Below are 23,516 nucleotides of genomic sequence, written 5' to 3'. Positions count from 1 at the left end.
TACGTTATGACAATCATGTACCAAACAATAATTGCCTATTTAAAAGTATTTTGTCTGTTAAAAATCATTAATTGACTTGCTACATGACACTAACCTTTTCTCCTTGGGCCAAGTTCCTACACAGCCATCCACAAAGGACATTGAGGTTGATCTCTTTATTTCACCTGGATGAGAATAAGCATCTCATATCAGATCCATCAATTTGTATGATATTTTAATCTATTTAATGATCAATTGGTAGAAGCCAAAACATCTAGTGATCTAGTTACCTGAGTTCCTAGGTTGGGGTCGGAGAGGCAGGCTAGAGGGAGGAAAAATATATAAAATATAATTGACAATCATGAACACATACAAAGGTGAAAACATACTGGTTTCGAAATGACCAAGACATTATCACCTCTGTTGAGAGATCGGAATGGGGTCTTTTTTAAGCTTGGCACCATAGCTTGAGCGCTGTATGTACAGTATGCGCCCACCCCAGACTACTTAATACATTCCAGATGGGTTTGCTAAACCTCTGATCAGTATCCCCTGCAGATGGCTTTGACAGCCAAGATAACCACATCAAAATAATCCTGATGGTCAGAAGAGATTGGGCGTTCTGTACTGTACTATAGAGTCATTCACAGGTCCAAAAAGTTGGATCTGTTCCGAAATGGACCTGGGGCTTTCCCACCCAGACCCGATATGCATAAATACATTTGTTAAATATAGAGACCCGTTCCAACTAGACTTGTTCCGTAAAGACCTTGTCGGATCCAGACCCGGTCCAATCTGAGTGAGGGAAGCAGCAGAAAAGTCCATTTTTAAGCTACTTTATTAACTGGAGCTGATAAAGCGCGAGGGAGAGGAGGTAGAGAGATGTGACGCTCTAGCAGGGGCCATTCTTACAATAACAGGGGAGATTAGCATTTTTGGGGGGGTATGATATTTGTGCATCTGTAACTTTCTCACTCATCATTATTCACGATTCATTCAGGATTACCCGTAATTATGATAGCATCCACATTCCTGTAGAAGTGTTTAGAAACACAATTATATTCTTATTTAAAATAAAAGTGACTCCAAAATGACAAAATACATTATTTTCCATTAATTTTTATTGGGCACAAAATATTCTGAAACACAATCAAAACCAACAGCAAATGCATCCAACAAATTTGTAGAGTCACAATATAATGTAGTCATTGCGTGCTATGAAATTGGACCAAATACTTAATAAGTGAATTTGTCCCAATACTTTTGCTACCCTAAAATATATATGTGTGTATACATTTTCGTATGGGTGCCCCCAATGGGAATCGAACATGACGTACCAACTGAGCCAAACGGGACCATAAATTAATAACAAATATTACCTGGGTTGTTCTTGGCTGGGCGGTCTCTCCATGAAGCTCTTCTTGGTGACATTGGAGATGGGAACAGAGGGCATGTTCCTTAACGACGTAAGGGCTGGCTCTGAAAACCAAACACAAACACTTTACTCTCATTAAAGGCCCAATACAGCTGTTTTTATATCATTATCAAATAATTTCTGGATAACAGTTAAGTACCTTACTGTAGTAGATTTCCATTAAAATGGGCAAAAATAGTTTTTTTAGCAACAACAAAAAAAGAATTTTGCTAGGACTGTCTGGGAGTGGTCTGAGCGGGGAGGGGAAAACTGAAAACTAGCTGTTATTGGCAGAGAGGTTTGGAAATGTCTTTGTTATTGGTCTATTAACTAATTTAGATTAGAAGGTCCTGTGTAGATTGTATTTTCAACCAGCAACTACCAGGAAATAACACTGATAAAATTGTTTCACAGTTTTACAGTGTTAGTTTCATCAGCTGTTGTACAATATGATATAAAATACAGGAAAAGACTGTACTGGGCCTTTTAAACCAATAAATAGAACAGGAATTATTTAACCGAGCTGTCTGAAGGTTTGCAAAAATACAAAACAGTTCTGAAGTACAAAAAATTGCTTCGCCTGACTTACCTTCAGTGTCCAGAACTCTTGGTTGTACAAAGGAGGGCTTCACCACTTCAAACCACCAGAACAGCTCGGCCATGAACACAAGGTAGTTATTCTGGAAAATACAAAAACAGACAGGATATGGTGGTAAGGCTGAGGTTAATAGAAACAGTACTGCAACATCAACATTTCACACCAGGCAAAAGACTACTGCAACATAAACTCTTGGAGAAAAGCATGACAGTTCAAAACTGTCAAATGCAGTATACCTGAGCTTCCACAAGATGTCTCTGTTAACTTCAAAAAGACAAACCCTTGCAGAAAGGTAGTTATTTTTTTTATCTGTCAGTGCACATCACAAATACTTTGAGATCAGTCAGTTAGTACATTTACATTTTCTTAACAAAAACCTTCATAGACCAAAAATAATCCAACTGGTTAGAGTAAAGAGTGAGCTAATTTAGTCACTTCGCTTACCTTGTTTATACAGTGTTTCCCCCATCACTTTAATCACCATCAAAACAGAGGTGCTGTTTCACATTTCTCAAGGGGTCACATTATTTTACAGTACACAGCCAGATCCCTTTAGTTAATACGTCATTTACATAATGGTATGTGGTACTGTTGGTACTAGAATGTGCCTGTGCATGAAAAAATAACCATTAGCCTAGTTTCTGCTCCTCTCGAGATGGGCTAGGGAACCAATTAATACGTTTGACCCACAAGGACCTGTTTGGCCAGATCACCTGTACACAAAGAGCGGAAAGCTTTTTTTCCTTTCCCTTGCTATCCTTATATCGGATTGTTACACCATTAGAACTCATGCCCTGGTCAGAAACCAGGTCAGAAAGAACAGTGGCAGAGAAAAATCCACAGAGACCTAAATATATTCAAAGAGCTGCTGTCAAAAATATTTACTCATGACACTTTCGAATTATGATAAAACACAATTTTCTTCATCATACATGTTGAAATTGAAAATCAACGAATCCCAGAAATGGCATATGATATAGGCCTAGTACACACTTAGATTGTCACGGTTTCGGCCGAGGCTGCTCCTCCTCCTTGTTCAGGCAGGCTTCGGCGGTCGTCGTCTCCGGAGTACTAGCTGCCACCGTTCTTTGTTTTCGATGTTTGATTGGTTTGGTCTGTTTAGTACACCTGTTCATGTTTAGTGTTGATTATGTGTCCTATAAGTTCTCGTTGTTTCTGTCATGTGTTGTGTGTAATTGTTTTTCCTGTCTGTTGGTGTTCTACTGTTGTTTGGACAGACGCTAGTTATTACCGTCGCACTTTTGTTCGTGCGTAGTCGGTTTTTGTATTTTACGCACTGTTGCGTATTGTTCGCCTCCGGGTTAGTTTGACCCGTTCATTTTGTGCCTTTCCAGTAAAGTCAAGTTTGACTGAGCTCATGTGTCCTGCACTTGATTCCACACCACATTCACATCAGAACCCTTGACAGAATTACACACCATCTATGGAATCAGCAGGAGCGACAGCAGCGCCTGAGTCGTTGGAGGAGCGCGTCCGCAGCCAGGATGATCAGATCCAGCGAATGGGGACCGCTCTGCAGGACGTCATCAACACCTTGCACCGATGGGAGTCCAGAGGGTTACCCACACCTCCACCTACCTCACCACCACCATCGGTCAGTCCGGCCGCCCAAGTTCCGGAACCCAGTGGGATTCGGCTCTCGCTCCCGAGGGCGTATGACGGCACAGCTGCCGGGTGTCAGGGGTTCCTCCTGCAGGTGGAGCTCTACCTGGCCACTGTACACCTGGTGCCCTCGGGACACGAGACCGTTTCCGCCCTCATCTCCTGTCTCACCGGCAAGGCGTTGGAATGGGCCAACGCCGAATGAAGGAGGATAGACGCCACCACCATCTCCTATGCGGAGTTCTCCCGTCGCTTCAGGGCCGTGATCGACCATCCACCTGAGGGGAAAGCGGCGGGGGAGCGTCTATTCTACCTCCGACAGGGGAGGAGGAGCGCCCAGGAGTTCGCACTGGAGTTCCGGACTCTAGCGGTAGATGCAGGGTGGAATGAACGGGCCCTCATCGATCACTTTCGATGTAGCCTACGGGAGGACGTCCAACGTGAGTTGGCTTGCAGGGACACCACCCTTACGTTCGACCAGTTGGTCGACATGTCCATCCGTCTGGACACCCTGCTGGCCACCCGTGGACGTTCCGAGTGGGGTCCGTCCATTCCATCCTCCAGCACCTCCGAGCCGAGCCCTATGGAGCTCGGAAGTGCTGGCGCTAGAGAAAGGAGGAGAAGGAGCCCGAGGGAGGCTGTCCCCTGTACCACTTGTGGCCGTGGAGGGCACACTGCGGCCAGGTGCTGGGGAGGGTCTCCAGGGGGAGGGGACAACAGGCCACGCACTGGGGAGCCATCCCAGGTGAGTAGACGCCCCACTTACCCAGAGCTTTCTGTTGTACATTTTTGTATACCTGTAAGTTTTCCACAGGTTGCACCTCATTCCCAGCATAAGGCGCTAGTAGATTCAGGCGCAGCTGGGAATTTTGTTGATCGGAAATCTTGTTTAGATTTAGGGATTCCCCTCCTTCCGGTTGACGCTTCATTTCCCGTTCATGCATTAGATAGCCGCCCGTTGGGTTTGGGGTTGATTAGGGAGGTCACAGCACCACTTAAGATGTGTACGCAGGGGGGTCATGAGGAGAATATTCAGCTATATCTGATCGACTCTCCTGCGCACCCGGTGGTGCTGGGAATTCCCTGGTTAAGTACCCATAACCCTTCCATTTCGTGGCAACAGAGGGCTCTCAAGGAGTGGTCTGCTCAGTGTGAGGGGCGATGTCTGGGTGTTTCCGTGGGGGCGACCTCGGTGGAAAGTCCAAACCAAGTGCCCGCAATGCACATTCCCCCTGAATATGGGGATTTGGCACTTGTGTTCAGTAAATCGAGAGCGACGCAGTTGCCTCCTCACAGACAGGGGGATTGTGCGATAGACCTCCAGGCAGGAGCGGCGCTCCCGCGGAGCCACGTGTATCCGTTGTCTCAAGAGGAGAAAAGGGCTATGGAGACTTACATAGCCGAATCTTTGAGACAAGGATACATACGGCCCTCCACTTCCCCTGCGTCCTCAAGCTTCTTTTTTGTGAAGAAAAAGGATGGAGGGTTGCGCCCGTGCATTGATTACCGTGGTCTCAATCAGATTACTGTGAAATACAGTTATCCACGCGTTTCTTCACAAAACTGGATCTCAGGAGCGCATATAACTTGGTGCGCATTAGGGAGGGCGATGAATGGAAAACAGCCTTTAGTACCACCTCGGGTCATTACGAGTATCTCGTCATGCCATACGGGTTGATGAACGCTCCTTCGGTCTTCCAATCCTTCGTGGATGAGATCTTCCGGGACATGCAGGGGCAAGGTGTGGTCGTGTACATTGATGACATTCTGGTGTACTCTCCTACCCGAGCCGAGCATGTAGCCCTGGTGCGTCGAGTGTTGAGGAGGCTGTTGGAGCACGACCTGTATGTCAAGGCAGAGAAATGTCTGTTTTTCCAGGAGTCGGTCTCCTTTTTGGGTTATCGGTTGTCCGCGTCAGGGGTGAAGATGGAGGTGGACCGTGTGTCAGCCGTGCGTAATTGGCAAACCCCAACCACTGTTAAAGAGGTGCAGCAGTTCTTGGGCTTTGCAAATTACTACCGGAGGTTTATCCGGGGTTTTGGACAGGTGGCAGCTCCCATCACGTCTCTTCTGAAAGGGGGTCCGGTGCGCTTGCAGTGGTCAGCTGAGGCGGACAGGGCTTTTGGGAAACTGAAGGGCCTGTTTACTTCGGCCCCGGTGCTGGCGCATCCGGATCCCGCCTTACCATTTCAGGTAGAGGTGGACGCGTCTGAGGCCGGTATAGGGGCTGTTCTATCTCAACGGTCCGGCACGCCACCTAAACTCCGCCCCTGTGCTTTTTACTCTAAAAAGCTCAGCCCGGCGGAGCGAAATTATGACGTAGGGGACAGGGAGCTGTTAGCCGTGGTACAGGCCCTAAAGGTGTGGAGGCATTGGCTTGAGGGGGCTCAACACCCTTTCCTCATTTTGACTGACCATCGGAACCTGGAGTACATCCGGGCAGCTATGAGACTGAACCCTCGCCAGGCTTGGTGGAACATGTTTCTAGCCAGGTTCGTATTTAAAATCACGTACATCCCTGGGTCCCAGAACGGTAAGGCAGACGCCCTGTCCCGGCGGTATGATACAGAGGAGAGGTCCGTTGAGCCCACTTCCATACTACCGGAGTCTTGTCTAGTGGCACCGGTTGTGTGGGAGGTCGATGCTGAACTCGAGCGGGCATTGCGTACCGACCCTAGCCCTCCACAGTGTCCTGTGGGTCGGACGTACGTTCCGCTCGAGGTTCGGGATCGACTCATTTATTGGGCTCACACGTCACCCTCCTCTGGACATCCTGGTATTGGCCGGACAGGGCACTGTCTTAGTGCTAAGTACTGGTGGCCCACGTTAGCCAGGGATGTGAGGGTTTATGTCTCCTCCTGCTCGGTGTGCGCCCAGTGTAAGGCGCCTAGACATCTGCCTAGGGGTAAGTTACAACCCCTGCCCGTTCCACAACGACCATGGTCTCACCTCTCGGTGGACTTCATCACTGACCTTCCCCCCTTGCAGGGGAATACCACTATACTGGTCGTTGTGGACCGGTTCTCTAAGGCCTGTCGTTTGCTCCCTATGCCGGGCCTTCCTACTGCCCTACAGACCACCGAAGCGCTATTCACCCACGTTTTCTGGCACTACGGGGTACCCGAGGATATTGTGTCTGATCGAGGTCCCCAGTTCACCTCCAGAGTCTGGAGAGCATTTATGGAGCGTTTGGGGGTCTCGGTGAGCCTTACCTCGGGTTACCATCCTGAGAGTAATGGGCAGGTGGAACGCGTGAACCAGGATGTGGGTAGGTTTCTTAGATCATACTGCCAGGGCCGGCCGGAGGAGTGGGCACGGTATGTTCCTTGGGCAGAAATGGCCCAGAATTCCCTACGCCACTCCTCAACTAACCTAACCCCTTTCCAATGTGTGTTAGGTTACCAGCCGGTTCTGGCACCATGGCAGCAGAGCCAGATCGAGGCTCCTGCGGTGGATGAGTGGGTGCGGCGCTCGGAGGAGACGTGGAACGCTGCACACGTCCATCTGCAGCGGGCCATCCGTCGTCAAAAGGCGAGCGCCGATCTCCACCGCAGTGAGGGGCCGGTGTACGCACCTGGTGATCGAGTCTGGCTCTCTACCAGAAACCTGCCCGTTTAAAGTCCTGAGAAGATTGAACGAGGTGTGTTACAGATTACAACTGCCTATTGAGTATAAGAATATTAACCCCTCGTTCCATGTGTCTCTTCTCAGGCCGGTGGTAGCTGGTCCACTCCAGGAAGATGAGATCAGAGAGACTCCTCCGCCCCCATTAGACATCGAGGGGGCACCGGCGTACACCGTGCGGTCCATCTTGGATTCGAGACGTCGGATGGCGGGTCTCCAATATCTCGTGGAGTGGGAGGGGTACGGTCCGGAGGAGCGGTGCTGGGTGCCGAGGAGGGACATCTTAGACCCGTCTCTTCTGACTGAGTTCCATCGTGGTCATCCCACGCGCCCTGCTCCGCGTCCTCCTGGTCATCCTCGAGGCCGGGGTCAGCGCACGCGCGCGTCAAGGGGGGGTGAGGCTGCTCCTCCTCCTTGTTCGGGCAGGCTTCGGTGGTCGTCGTCTCCGGAGTACTAGCTGCCACCGTTCTTTGTTTTCGATGTTTGATTGGTTTGGTCTGTTTAGTACACCTGTTCATGTTTAGTGTTGATTATGTGTCCTATAAGTTCTCGTTGTTTCTGTCATGTGTTGTGTGTAATTGTTTTTCCTGTCTGTTGGTGTTCTACTGTTGTTTGGAAAGACGCTAGTTATTACCGTCGCACTTTTGTTCGTGCGTAGTCGGTTTTTGTATTTTACGCACTGTTGCGTATTGTTCGCCTCCGGGTTAGTTTGACCCGTTCATTTTGTGCCTTTCCAGTAAAGTCAAGTTTGACTGAGCTCCTGTGTCCTGCACTTGATTCCACACCACATTCGCATCAGAACCCTTGACATAGATAGATTGGAAAATAAACGATGGCCACATCCTCATGACCAGTCATGGTGTGTTATTGTTATTCCTTTGTTACCATCCTCACCCACTGACACTTAGCCCAAAGTCATGTTCATAGCCACCAAATAGAAGAAAACACACTGCAACAGGGACTACCTTGACTTGTCCAATAATAAACGCTTATTTCCATTTTCAGTTGCTAAACGTTTTGCGACGGTTTGCCCTAATGAACATGACCCAGGGTTCCCCAAGGAGGCTTGCACACACACGTGTTCCGATATGACCTTGAGTATCTGCGGTGTTCATCAGGTCAGCAACACAATTTCAGACAAAAGGAACATTCCCTTACTCAGTGCAAAAGCAGTGTGTGTGCGTGCGCATGTATGTGTGTGTGCGCATGTGTGTGCGTTTGTGTGTGTGTGAGTGCATGTGTGCGAGTGTGTGTGTGAGAGATTCACCCCTTCAGCAATATTTACCCTCAGCCATTTAACAGTATGTCAAGACAGCAGAAGCAGCTAACTAGAGGTGACTCCCCAAAGTGACTACGCTGCATTTTAAATGATTGGTACCGTGAGCAGTTTTTGGTCATGCAGAGTATAGCTCCCTGAGATAGCATGTGTCCATATCAGAGCACAGCCTATTCTATTGTTACAAAGCCAATAATCTCTGCAATCCAAATATACAGTGACGCAAAACCAGCGCACAGGAATCATCTTTGCTCATATTCCAGGGTGTTATGTCATAACAGACATTTTAATGTTTTCTTCTGTCATGACAGACTATACAGTTGCCAAAACACTGACAAACGACCATCCAGCCAGAACACTGACAAACACACAATTATCCAATGTCAAACTCTGTAGCAACTGAACTACAGTAAATTATCAAAATAACTATAGCAATCTTTAATCCTATCACTCCAACACTATAACATACAGTATAGCAAACAATCACAACAACCATTTTTATAGCCTGGTTACAAATCTGGTAATGTTGTTTTGCCAACTCCTGTCTCACCAACACCAGATTGCAAGACAGCACAAACAGATCTGGTACCAGGCTACAATTTCTATTGCAGTGAGCTACAGTAGCCTACCCCTAGGTCTGTTCAGCTGCAGCATGAGTGGGGTCCTCCCAGTCCCAGTCCGATAGAGAAACGATAAATAAAAGAGAAAGAGAAATGGTCTCGCATAGCCCAGATGGCAAAAGCCTGTCCTCTCCCTCCATCTGTCTGTCTACCTGCTTCCTCTCACATTAGATTGGGAGCGTTATCTCTCCTAACACCCCCGCCAGTCAAACATCCATTCTGTTCTGCCCCCGATTTTCTCCTACTCACAACACTGCAACCCTGTCGCCTGATATTACCTTGCCCAGTTGCCAGATTGTCCGATTTTACTGTCACTTACTGTTCTCTGGCGGGTTGCCAAGTTTGGAGATTGCAGCGTGTCACTCCATGTCTGAGATGAGAGCTCATTGGTGCTGACTGCAAACAAAGCTGACGCTAAAGCGGGGAAATTGATAATCTGTTTAGTAGGGACCACACTGGCAACCCCGCCCCCCTCAGTCCTCAGTGGGTGCCTTGGCTACCATGGGCTATGATGTCATTAATCACTTCACATTAGCCAAGGGGCTGATTAGACCAGAGACCTGTGTGTCTGAGGCCGTATTCATAGTCTCAGGTCCCCCATGTCCATAAATGATATGATCTCTCTCTCTCTCTCTCTCTCTCTCTCTCTCTCTCTCTCTCTCTCTCTCTCTCTCTCTCTGCTCATAAAAGTAAGAGGTTTGGGCTGGGTGAGTGTGAGATTTTGGGGTCACACAAGCTGCACAGAAATAGCAACTAGAAGCTCAAACTCCCAAGAAGAGGTTCAAATGAAGTGCATATCTATGGCTTTTGTCAGTGGCTAGTATACAGGTTGTTGTGGCCATAGAAATAGAATTACTAGAAGGGACAAGCCTCTCAGACTACAGCAATTTGACTGGAACACTCATGGGTACACTCAATATGGCCGCTGGTCCACCTATCACAGAACATTGACTTCAATGGGAATGTAGTTCTAGTAATTATATTTCTATTGTGGCTAGCATTAGCCCAATGTTAGTGTCATGATAGATGCAGTAGGACTTTTTTGCCTCTTCAGCCCAAGGGCTCTGTTTTACCTGGCCCGCAGCCTGAACCAACTCCTTTCCAAGCCTTCTGTGAAGTGACTTATTCAGGATCTGCCATTGTGTCTGGGGTTGCTTAAAGGGACGTGTCAGACACAGCTGATTCCAGCTCACTACTATTCACCCACCTTGTGAACTGTGTGCTTTAACAGCTACTAGCAACACTTCTCCACCGAAAGGACCAGCACAACTGACAGCTGGGTAGACTCCAATACTCAACACCCAGACAGGGCCAGTGGTACACTGTTGTTTGCAGCACTCAAGGCACACACACACACAACACACACACACACACACACTCACAACCACATTTGAACTCACCCCCAACTCACCTTTCCTCCATTATGACACTTCTCTGCCACAAAAAGCAACACATACCATTTTTCAGTACAGTACTTGTGAGACCATACTGTACAAGAATAGAGAAAATGGGGAATGCAGAGCTGTTTGTTTCCCACCAGTTTCTATGACTGTCCCAATACATTGGCAACAACACACGTGACCAACACCCACTATTCACAGCCTGGGAGCCAACACAAAGACACAAGCCAAGTGTTATGTGTTCATCCATACTGTACATGAATACAATACATACCTATATAATAGCTTCCAGTGAAAAATTGAAAAAGAGAGGAGAGAAAGAAATAAAGAGAGAGAGAGAAGAGCGCAGAAGAGAGAGATGAGAGAAAGGTATATAATGAGAGGAAAGAAGGAGAGAGGAGAGAGGAAATAGAGAGAAGTAGGGAAGGCAATACAGACAAAAGAGAGGGACAGACAAAACAGACACACATCTAGCTCAAACAAACCAGATACTGTGGTTTGTGAGGACAGAGAGTTTATAGGACCTATTTAAGACAGATCCCATTTTCCACCAGGCTTTCTCCAGCTGTATTACATAATATGAATATACACGACTCACCAACTCTGGCAATGCTGCACACACTGTAGCTGCCAATACTTCTGCCTAGTTTTACCCATTGTCCTTAGCTCTTTGGACTATCTTCCTTCCAAATTGATTATTTTCTTTGCAAAATGTCTTAGAACTTTTGCTGCCCTTTAAAAATCAACAATTCAAACCGAGTTGGCTGTAACCACGCCAGTGCAGTAATACCCTTTTCACACTACTGAGCTGAGCCAAGCCATGCTGCGCTGTACTGCGCTGGCGTGGTTACACATGCAACCTAGTTGCTGGAACGGTGCGGGAAAGGACCACGTGAAAAGGAAATATCCCAGCCAACACTGTATGGTATAGACACAATAGTGTGAAAAATATAAAAATGTGTACCTCAGAGATTCTTTCAAAACACACTTAAAAGCCGTAACTTTGCCTTGTGGACTTACTTTGACTGAAGAGGAGGCGTAGACCATGTCCTCCAGACTGAAGTGGCAGCAGCGGTTGAGGTGCTCCTGACAGAACTCCTGCACCAGCTGAAGGTTGTACAGGCTGTCCACCAGCGACATGCTCTCCTTAAGGCAGATATCTGACAGGGACAGGCCACAAGGACACATCATTGGCTAAGGTGGTTAAAGGGGGTCTGAGAGACAAGTGCTGCACAAATCCCTTGGAAGTGAATCAGGAAGTGAATGTCCATTAGGAGTAAGGCGGCTGGAGGTATTTGTAAGGTATTTGTCCCTTTTTATCTGGGATTGACCAATCAGGGATCAGGATACTGTATGTTTTCCAGAAGGTACTCAAGACATTTTGATGCGAAAACAGAATCTTATGGAGTGCCTTTAAATCAATCATTACTCTGAGTTTGGGGTACTGAGCCGTGTGTGTGTCCATATCAGATCCCATCCACTTCATCAGTGGGTTGATGAGATTAAAGGTGAGTTGATTATGAGGTTTGATGTTCATCACTAATGGATGGCTGATGGCTCACTCACTCCTCCTGGGACATGAAAGGCTAGCCAGGGGAGAGCCCTTAACACCTCCAGACTAAGTGATGGAATAACTCAGACAGCTATAGGCCTCTCATACATACATACATTGGTCATTTAGCAGACGCTCTTATCCAGAGCGACTTACAGGAGCAATTAGGGTTAAGTGCCTTGCTCAAGGGCACATCGACAGATTTTTCACCTAGTCGGCTCGGGGATTAGAACCAGTGACCTTTCGGTTACTGGCACAACGCTCTTAACCACTAAGCTACCTGCCACCCACTCTCGATAGGGTAATGTGTTGATAGGGAACCACAGACACACACACCACACACACCCCCCCCCCATCCCCACGGTCAGAATACAGTTTAGTACTGTCTAGTTAGTGTACCTTCCAGTCTGACTAGCTGTGGGCAGTAGAAGTGCAGCAGAGTGGCCAGGGCGCAGCCGTCAGTGGTGTCCTTCAGCAGGTTGTCCACAGGGGGGATCCAGGGCACCTGCTGGGCCACCGCATGCTCCTTCCTGTAGCGAGCCTGGAGCACCACAGGAAAGACAGACAGACAATGGGTCTTGGCAGGTAGAGAGATGGGACAAGGGAGATTCATACACACACGGACAGACAAAAAAATACACTGACAGAGGCAGACACGTGGGAATGCAGATTACCATATCGATGGAGTGCATCTCTCATTGGAGATGAACAATGATGATATTGCATCATGCAGGGACTAACGACACACAGACCATGGGAATACTTAATCGGACATCAAAACATTACAATGTAATATCAAGTTTATAATAGAGAACATCACCATGCATCAATCAGATGTTCAGTAACCTCCAAGTAACTCAAATAATCTTTATTAAATCAAATTCAGGGAAACTGAGGGAAACTGAGTTAACCGCACAAAAAAGCGACACCAATAACTGCAATCACATGTTGACGTTCACTTGTAGAATGATAACATTTACCATGGGGACAGTCACCATGGAGACATTATGGAGATGGCGGTGAGAGACATTCACTATGGAAATGGACAGATGAAAGAGGGATATATAAGTGTAGCGCTGGTCAGCTGACTTACAGGCACCAGTTTCATGTACCATTTGGTCGGAGACTTCAGGAGCCAAGACAGGAAGAGAGAGAGAGAGAGAGAGAGAGAGAAGAAAAGACAGAGACACATAGGAGAGAGAGGAGATAGAGAGAGATACATGGACAGAGGAGGGGCATAGAGAGAGAAAGAGAGAGAAAGAGAAACAAACAAAGACAAGTAGAGAGGAACAATCCAGTCAGCATTGGACTTTGGGTCTAAGATGTCAAAGAGAGGATTCTCTCATGTCAAACTGACATCTTTCCTTGAGACAGCTAGTAGAGTACACCCACAGCCGCAACCAGGGGGATTTGTTGTGAAGCCTAAAACGTGACTGTTCTCCCAGTTGAAAAAACAACAACATGTTTGTGTATTTGTACTTTGTTTGTTTGCCTGAATTGGTGTTGAAATTGCTTTGTGCTGCCTTCATTGACATTGGCCCTTTTTGTGTCTGTTTCTAAGAGACAAGTAAGCTAAGTTAAACCCAGTATTACAGTACATTGGCAATAAGCGCTGACTGAGTTTCCTTTAAAGACACGTTTGTAAGCACCATTCCTATTGGGTGGCAACTGCTTTCTTCAAACACCAACCGTCAATGGTAGCAAAACAACTAAGCTACAGTACATTTTCAATGTCGCAGTTCCAGGTTGATGAAAAGGTCAGATTTTTGCAGTCCTGGCTGATTGAATAGCACTGTTCTTTGAATGCTAATGTGAGTCATTCATAGACTGTCCTCAAAGGCTCACAATAAGAGATACAGTGGGGAAGAAAAGTATTTAGTCAGCCACCAATTGTGCAAGTTCTCCCACTTAAAAAGATGAGAGAGGCCTGTAATTTTCATCATAGGTACACGTCAACTATGACAGACAAATTGAGAAAAAAAAATCCAGAAAATCACATTGTAGGATTTTTAATGAATTTATTTGCAAATTATGGTGGAAAATAAGTATTTGGTCACCTACAAACAAGCAAGATTTCTGGCTCTCACAGACCTGTAACTTCTTCTTTAAGAGGCTCCTCTGTCCTCCACTCGTTACCTGTATTAATGGCACCTGTTTGAACTTGTTATCAGTATAAAAGACACCTGTCCACAACCTCAAACAGTCACACTCCAAACTCCACTATGGCCAAGACCAAAGAGCTGTCAAAGGACACCAGAACCAACATTGTAGACCTGCACCAGGCTGGGAAGACTGAATCTGCAATAGGTAAGCAGCTTGGTTTGAAGAAATCAACTGTGGGAGCAATTATTAGGAAATGGAAGACATACAAGACCACTGATAATCTCCCTCGATCTGGGGCTCCACGCAAGATCTCACCCCGTGGGGTCAAAATGATCACAAGAACGGTGAGCAAAAATCCCAGAACCACACGGGGGACCTAGTGAATGACCTGCAGAGAGCTGGGACCAAAGTAACAAAGCCTACCATCAGTAACACACTACGCCGCCAGGGACTCAAATCCTGCAGTGCCAGACGTGTCCCCCTGCTTAAGCCAGTACATGTCCAGGCCCGTCTGAAGTTTGCTAGAGTGCATTTGGATGATCCAGAAGAGGATTGGGAGAATGTCATATGGTCAGATGAAACCAAAATAGAACTTTTTGGTAAAAACTCAACTCGATCGTGTTTGGAGGACAGAGAATGCTGAGTTGCATCCAAAGAACACCATACCTACTGTGAAGCATGGGGGTGGAAACATCATGCTTTGGGGCTGTTTTTCTGCAAAGGGACCAGGACGACTGATCCGTGTAAAGGAAAGAATGAATGGGGCCATGTATCGTGAGATTTTGAGTGAAAACCTCCTTCCATCAGCAAGGGCATTGAAGATGAAATGTGGCTGGGTCTTTCAGCATGACAATGATCCCAAACACACCGCCTGGCAACGAAGGAGTGGCTTCGTAAGAAGCATTTCAAGGTCCTGGAGTGGCCTAGCCAGTCTCCAGATCTCAACCCCATAGAAAATCTTTGGAGGGAGTTGAAAGTCCGTGTTGCCCAGCGACAGCCCCAAAACATCACTGCTCTAGAGGAGATCTGCATGGAGGAATGGGCCAAAATACCAGCAACAGTGTGTGAAAACCTTGTGAAGACTTACAGAAAACGTTTGACCTGTGTCATTGCCAACAAAGGGTATATAACAAAGTATTGAGAAACTTTTGTTATTGACCAAATACTTATTTTCCACCATAATTTGCAAATAAACTTCATTAAAAATCCTACAATGTGATTTTCTGGATTTTTTTTCTCAATTTGTCTGTCATAGTTGACGTGTACCTATGATGAAAATTACAGGCCTCTCTCATCTTTTTAAGTGGGAGAACTTGCACAATTGGTGGCTGACTAAATACTTTTTTTCCCCACTGTATGTGCCTCACTTCGTGATGTAGAAGTTTAGAAGGTATAATCTCATTGATGGGCAATCTGTTGATCACGCTGATCTTTCATAGTATTTGCTGGAGAATTTATTCAACTACACTACATCCAAGCCAAGGTCTTGAAAAGCCTTTTGGTTTGGCAGTGTTACTTGTCAAACACTAATCAGTATTTATGATTTCAAACAATTTAGCTACATTTTCTGTTTTTTGAACAAAGTATACAGAGATCCTTAAGGTTTAGTAAGAACAACTTAAATAAAAAAAAAAAAAAAAATTTTTTTTTATTATTTAGCAGACGCTCTTATCCAGAGCGACTTACATGAGCAATTAGGGTTAAGTGCCTTGCTTAAGGGCACATCAACAGATTTTTCACCTAGTCGGCTCGGGGATTAGAACCAGCGACCTTTCGGTTACTGGCACAATGCTCTTACCCACTAAGATACCTGGTGTCTGAGTGAGTCAAGACAGTGAGAGTAGGATTGCAGCGACACATAGTGGCAGAGCATAAGGACTAGCGATAACTTAGTACACCTTTATCCAAAGAGATACAGTTAAAATGTATCAAACCCACAACTCTGGTATTGCAAGCACCATGCTGGAACCAACTGAGCTATTGAAATCATAATTGGCTAGCAGGCCTTACTTCACCTCTCCAGGCACAAATGGCCCATAACATACTGCTACCCTTACATGACACAGCAGAATAAACACAAGCTGAACATTTGCAGGGGGAGTCTGGGGAGTGTGTGTGGGAAGGGGGGTTGGTGGTGGTTATGGAGTGCCAGTAGGCATGTCCCAGCAATGTCCCAGGTTGTGGGACTACGGCAGGGAAGGCTATAGGGCAGGGCTATGGCAGGGCTATGTCAGGGCTAAAGCACAGCTAAAAGACAGGGCAGCCAAGACCACCACTAAATCCCCCTAAAGAGCATTTAGGCTTAGCCCCAATCCCAAACTTCCAACTCGCTGTCCTGACAGTGTTCTCCCTCTATGACAAATCACATCCTGTCCAACCAGACATGTTCAATTCATCCCTGCACAGATTTGCAACTTAAAAGGGATTACTTCTCTTAGTTTCTTTTGTTTTTTTTACTTCTCTGCCCTGCCATTGCCTTTGACTCCACATTGACCACAAGTGTTTGTTGTGTTTCGCAGCATACTGTGCTGCAGCTTAAAATAAAACCTGGGTCGCCCCACTCAGCTCTTCTTTGTTCCGATGACTGCAGCACATCTGTCCGTGGAGGGTACACGTCCCTCAACGAAATCAGCGATTCAAAGAGCGTGACATATTTTGGGAGTGTCTGGAGCTAGCATCCAGGTCACAGTGCTGGGGGGAGGTCGGAGAATGTGTGTATTTTTACTGAATGTGGGCTTTTTAACTGAAGAATGTGTTTGCTTCATATGACTGTTTTGCTTTTCGTGTTTTGTATTTGCTTTTCATGTATTGTGTAATTGATGTGTATATAGATACAATATGTATTGTGTAATTGATGTGTATATAGATACAATATGTATTGTGTAATTGTTGTTTTTCGATGTTTTCATGCAGGGCTCATCTGCGAAAGAGACCGTGGTCTCAGCATGACTCCCTGCTTAAATAAAGGTTAAATAAAAATACCAAAAATGTAGCAGACATTACAGGTCCAGCACAGCCAATTGTGCCCTTGTGTGCCATGGCTAGCCTGTGATGCCTCATATACAGTAGCTGCTTAATAAACTCTGCTTACTCTATTAGTCATCTAGGCTTAAACTTACATAATGTACAAGTACGATGTTACATTAACATGGTTAATATACAGGGCTATAACAGGGCTATAACAAGACTCAGAGGTGCTTTTCATGAAGACAGAGGGGTTAAAGTGAGTCATCTACAGTGCTGCAGTCATGTTCAATAGAATATCCTAACATCATGTCACATACAATATATATACAAACGTTTGTGGACACTGCTTCAAATTAGTGGATTTGGCTATTTCAGCCACACCCGTTGCTGACAGGTGTATAAAATCGAGGACACAGCCATGCAATCGCCATAGACAAACATTGGCAGTAGAATGGCCTTACTGAAGAGCTCAGTGACTTTCAACGTGGCACCATCATAGGATGCCACCTTTCCAACAAGTCAGTTCCTCATATTTCTGCCCTGCTAGAGCTGCCCTGGTCAACTGTAAGTGCTGTTATTGTGAAGTGGAAACGTCTTGGAGCAACAACGGCTCAGCCGCGAAGTGGTAGGCCACACAAGCTCACAGAACGGGACCGCCGAGTGCTGAACCGCGTAGTGCGTACAAATTGTCTGTCCTCGGTTGCAACACTCACTACCGAGTTCCAAATTGCCTCTGGAAGCAACGTCAGCACAAGAACTGTTAGTCGGGAGCTTCATGAAATGGGTTTCCATAGCCGAGCTGCCGCACACAGGCCTAAGATCACCATGCGCAATGCCAAGCGTCGGCTGGAGTGGTGTAAAGCTCGCCGCCATTGGACTCTGGATCAGTGAAAACGCGTTGAATCACACTTCACCATCTGGCAGTCCGACAGACGAATCTGGGTTTGGCGGATGCCAGGAGAACGCTACCTGTCCCAATGCATAGTGCCAAATGTAAAGTTTGGTGGAGGAGGAATAATGGTCTGGGGCTGTTTTTCATGGTTCGGGCTAGGCCCCTTAGTTCCAGTGAAGGGAAATCTTAACGCTACAGCATACCATGACATTCTAGACGATTCTGTGCTTCCAACTTTGTGGCAACAGTTTGGGGAAGGCCCTTTCCTGTTTCAGAATGACAATGCCCCTGTGCACAAAGCGAGGTCCATACAGAAATGGTTTGTCGAGATCAGTGTGGAAGAACTTGACTGGCCTGCACAGAGCCCTGACCTCAACCCCATCGAACACCTTTGGGATGAATTGGAACGCCGACTGCGAGCCAGGCCTAATCGCCCAACATCAGTGCCCGACCTCACTAATTCTCTTGTGGCTGAATGGAAGCCATCTCGTCCAAAAGTCCCCGCAGCAATGTCCTTCTATTAAGGCAAGTTGTCCAGATCCTGAGGCAGCAAAGCATTCCCAAACATCACACTACCACCACCATTCTTGACCATTGGTATGAGGTTCTTACTGTGGAATGCAGTGTTTGGTTTTCACCAGACATATTGCGACCCATCTCGTCCAAAAGGTTGACTCAAGTTTGCCAAAAAGCACCTGGAAGCACCTGGATGATCATCAAGACTCTTGGAAGAATGTGCTATGGACATATGAGTCAAACATATAACTTTATGGACGACAAGGTTCCCATTATGCCTGGCGAAAACCAAACACTGCATTTCACAGTAAAAACCTTATACCAACGGTCAAACATGATGGTGGTGGTGTGATGGTTTGGGGATGCTTTGCTGCCTCAGGACCTGGATGACTTGCCTTAATAGGAACCATGAATTCTGCTCTGTATCAGATAATTCTACAGGAGAATTTCAGGCCATCTGTCTGTGAGCTGAAGCTGAAACGCAGCTTGGTCATGCAGCAAGACAATGATCCAAAACACATAATCAAGTCTACATGAAAAAGGCTAAAAAGCAACACATTTGAAGTTTTGGAATGGCCTAGTCAAAGTCCAGACCTAATCCCAACTGAGATGTTGTGGCAGGACTTGAAACGAGCAGTTCATGATGGAAAACCCACAAATGTCGCTGAGTTAAAGCAGTTCTACATGGAAGAGTGGGACAGAATTTCTCCACAGCGATGTGAGAGACTGATCAACAACTACAGAAGCGTTTGGTTGGAGTCATTGCAGCTAAAGGTGGCACAACCAGTTATTGAGTGTAAGGGGGCAATTACTTTTTCACACAGGGGCAAGGGGTGTTGCATAACTTTGTTTGTAAAATAAATGAAATAAGTATGTAATTGTGTTATTTGTTCACTCAGGTTCCCTTTATCTAATATTAGGTTTTGGTTGAAGATCTGATAACATTAAGTATCAAAAATATGCAAAAGTAAAGAACAGTTGAAAGGGGACAAATACTTTTTCACAGCAATGTATGTACAAAATGACCAAGTGGAGACCTGGATGGCAAGACAAATCAACGTAACATAATCATGTAAGAAATGGTCTGATATCAAACTCTTGGTTCCGAACTTTAGGAGACCTAACTTAAATCACTGTCCTACTCCCTATCCCTGCCACTGGTAATCCCTGTCCCTCTCCCTGTTGTTGTGTTGTTCAGTTCAGGCATTTGGGGGAGCAGGAGACAGCCTCTGTACACTGACGGCTCACATCAGCATCAAACAGCAACACAGCAGCGTGCAGTTAGCTCAGCCTCGGGACAGGGTGGAGAGGGGAACACACGCATACGCTCATATTCATGCACACTCCCGCGCATATGCATGCAAACACGCAGACACACAAGCACAAGCACACACATTGGCAATGTAAATTAGCTGTCAGCTAAATTTGGTGCAACGCATCACTTCTCATACTCTGAGACTTATGTTTTGTTGTATATTGCCCTGCCAAACACACACACACACACACACAGCTGTGTGTCCCAGCCCGACAGCCTGTCAGGCAGCACTTCATGCCAGGTCTCTGCAGGCACATACACGTTCCTTCTGGGATGGGACATCTGCTTTGCCGCATTGGCATTGCCTCCTGGGAACTATCTGAGATTTTTCTCAAGGCTCCTTTATAGATGTAACTTCTCTCCAGGTTCACCAAAGGTCTTGTGTCATAACTACCACTAGTGACACAAACTGTGCCCTCCTCTGGATGGGAGGCCCAGCCACAGTATGAAAAGAAAGAAAGTTATGTTCACAACGATTTAATGGGTAAGCCAACATTTCGGCACACTGTGCCTTCTTCAGGCTTTCTTAAGGACCAGCCACGGTAAAATGATGGCGTGTTTAGATGGGCAAGCAAAGAAGAGAGAGGAGGGGATGGGGGAGATGAGAGGAGGGGGAGAGAAGAGAAGGGGAGAGGAGGGAAATAAGGAGAGGAGAAAAGGAGTAGAGGACAGGAGAGAAGTGATCAAGAAAAGAGCAGAAGAGAAGAGAGGAGGGCAATAGAGTGGAGAGAATGACATCATCTCTCTCTCTCACCAGTTCTGCTGTGTCAGAGGCCATGTTTCTACGTCAACCCTGCTGCTCGGCAGACCATAATACTGAACCAGCCTGCTTGTGATGACAGAGTATGATTCAGCTGGCACAACAGACACACAAACAACAACCTGTCATAAGGCATTAGAGTCTGCATGTAGCGAGACGCGACAACTCCTAGATAGGTAGCCAGTTTAGTTTCTGACCGGTGTGACCCCAGACTAAATAACAGTTGTCTTGTAAAAAGGACTTGACTGAAAAAATAATTGCTGTGTGGGGTGTGAAGAAAGTAGGCGAGAGAAAGTATAGTATCTGTTTGTGCCAATGGCATGACAATTAACATCTGTCTGTACTGGGTCTGAAGTTCAAATGTATGCAGATGATACAGTGATATATGTGCATGCAAAGAGCAAACAACAAGCTGCACAATAACTCACTACTATAAATGGTCCAGGTTACAAAGTGGCTCAGTGACTCATGTTTGCATCTCAATGTGAAAAAAACGGTCTGCATGTTCTTCACAAAGAGGGCAACTGATGCTACTGAGCCAGATGTCTTTGTGTCAGGGGAGAAGCTCCAATTGGTATCTGATTTTAAGTACCTTGGCATCATACTTGATTCCAACCTCTCTTTTAAAAAGCAGGTGAAAAAAGTAACTAAAATCACCAAGTTCAACCTAGCTAATTTCCGATTCATACGAAATTGTTTGACTACAGAGGTAGCAAAACTGTACTTCACTGCTATGATACTCCCCCACTTAACATACTGCTTGACTAGTTGGGCCCAAGCTTGCTGTACAACATCAAAACCCATTCAGTCTGTCTACAAACATGCTCTCAAAGTGCTTGATAGAAAGCCCAATAGCCATCATCACTGTTACATCCTCAGAAAGCATGAGCTCCTGAGTTAGGAAAATCTTGTGCAATACACCAACGCATGTCTTGTATTCAAGATCCTAAATGGCCTGGCTCCCACTCCACTTAGTACTTTTGTTAAACAAAAAACCCAAACCCATGGCAGCAGATCCCCAAGGTCTGCCATGAGAGGTGACTGTATAGTTCCCTTAAGGAAAAGCACCTTCAGTCAATCTGCTTTCTCTGTGAGAGCTTCCCATGTCTCGAACACACTGCCATCAGACACACACAACTGCACCACCTATCGCACCTTCACAAAAAACATTAAGACATGGCTAAAGGCCAAACATAATCCCTAGCTGTGTATTGTCGCTTTCCATGTTGTCTGTAGCTTGTGAGGTGTGGAAACACTTTGTTGCTTTTATGTGTTTTGTTTTGTTGCTTTTTGTGCTATTGCTCTGTCTGCGTGCTAAATGTTGCTTGTCCTATGTTGCTCTGCATGTGCTTACTGCTCATTATTTGTCTGTATTGTTATTGTAATTGTTTTTAATAACCTGCCCAGGGACTGCAGTTGAAAATTACAGGAACGTTGATTAATGTGCACTGTCCCTGTAAAAATAAAAATAAACTCAAACTCAAACATAGGACTTAGCAGGACAGCACAAACAGATCTGGGATCAGGCTGAGAAAGGGCATTGCACAGAAATATTATGCTGTTCATGTTGACACTGAGTTTGCCAAATGCTGCTATGTAACATACAGTATAAACATTGAGGCATAAATATGGTGTGACATACACTGAGTATACAAAACATTAAGAACTCTTTCCATGACATTGACTGACCAGGTGAATTCAGGTGAAAGCTATGATCCCTTATTGATGTCACTTGTTAAATCCACTTCAATCAGTGTGGGTGAAGGGGAGGAGACTAGTTAAAGAATGATTTTTATGCCTTGAGACAATTGAGATTGTGTATGTGTGCCATTCAGAGGGTGAATGGGCAAGACAAAATATTGAAGTGCCTTTGAACGGGGTATGGTAGCAATGGCGAACTTGATCAAATGTCTGGAGGTGTTTGCAGAATGTTTTCTTTTGCAGTGACATTTGCTGTATCTGACCGTTTCTGAAAGACAAAAACAGTTGCAAATTGTTGTCGACCTGTATACAGATAGTTTGAATTCAATAATGTTTCGCATGTACTTATTCCTGAACCTAAATATGCTGCACTGCCTGCAAATTCTGAAACATTGTCTACTCTGATCTTTTTTTTAAACTACAGTGTGCCTACTTACAGTGGTAGCCTACACACTTCAATGCAAAAGATCAACTGTTATTTTACCTGTTAAATTCTACTGTAGCCTACAGTGCATTCGGAAAGTATTCAGACCCTTTGACTTTTTCCACATTGTTACATTACAGCCTTATTCTAAAATGTATTAAATAGTTTTTTCCCCTCATCAATCTACACACAGTACCCCATAATGACAAAGCAAAAACAGTTTTTTTTAAATGTATTAAAAATAAACTGAAAAATTACATATACAGTGGGCATAGAAAGTCACTCAAGGACATTCAGAGACTTGTCCCGAAGCCACTCCTGCGTTGTCTTGGCTGTGTACTTAGGGTTGTTGTCCTTTTGGAAGGTGAACTTTCGCCCCTGTCTGAGGTCCTGAGCGCTCTGGAGCAGGTTTTCATCAAGGACCTCTCTGTACTTTGCTCTGTTCATCTTTCCCTCGATCCTGACTAGTCTCCCAGTCCCTGCCACTGAAAAACATCCCCACAGCATGATGCTGCCACCCCCATGCTTCACCGTAGGGATGGTGCCAGGTTTTCTCCAGACGTGACGCTTGGCATTCAGGCCAAAGTGTTCAATCTTGGTTTCATCAGAGCAGAGAATCTTGTTTCTCATGGTCTGAGAGTCCTTTAGGTGCCTTTTTGCAAACTCCAAGCGGGCTGTCATGTGCCTTTTACTGAGGAGTGGCTTCCATCTTGCCACTCTACCATAAAGGCCTGATTGGTGGAGTGCTGCAG

At 45.8% G+C, this 23,516-nt stretch overlaps 1 protein-coding gene across 8 annotated transcripts in view; it reads right to left on the bottom strand.

The window, feature by feature from the left end:
* camsap2a (calmodulin regulated spectrin-associated protein family, member 2a) overlaps positions 1 to 23,516 on the bottom strand; it is a 98,352-nt gene that overhangs the window by 21,104 nt on the left and 53,732 nt on the right. For 5 of the 8 annotated variants that reach the window (XM_045205283.1, XM_045205285.1, XM_041840015.1 and 2 more), the window contains exons 5-11: positions 13,180 to 13,212; positions 12,486 to 12,627; positions 11,555 to 11,694; positions 1,983 to 2,073; positions 1,359 to 1,458; positions 270 to 301; positions 95 to 164 (exon numbers count right to left, since the gene is read on the bottom strand). In XM_045205283.1, the coding sequence (XP_045061218.1) occupies positions 95 to 164; positions 270 to 301; positions 1,359 to 1,458; positions 1,983 to 2,073; positions 11,555 to 11,694; positions 12,486 to 12,627; positions 13,180 to 13,212 (608 nt within the window). The remainder of the gene's footprint in view (positions 1 to 94; positions 165 to 269; positions 302 to 1,358; positions 1,459 to 1,982; positions 2,074 to 11,554; positions 11,695 to 12,485; positions 12,628 to 13,179; positions 13,213 to 23,516) is intronic. The other 3 variants (XM_045205284.1, XM_045205288.1, XM_045205289.1) reach the window with 1 other exon arrangement.

The sequence above is a fragment of the Coregonus clupeaformis genome, chromosome 20, assembly GCF_020615455.1.
Source record: "Coregonus clupeaformis isolate EN_2021a chromosome 20, ASM2061545v1, whole genome shotgun sequence".
Taxonomy (NCBI): domain Eukaryota; kingdom Metazoa; phylum Chordata; class Actinopteri; order Salmoniformes; family Salmonidae; genus Coregonus; species Coregonus clupeaformis.
Note: the sequence above shows the minus strand (reverse complement) of the source record. Positions and strands in the feature narration are given on the sequence as shown.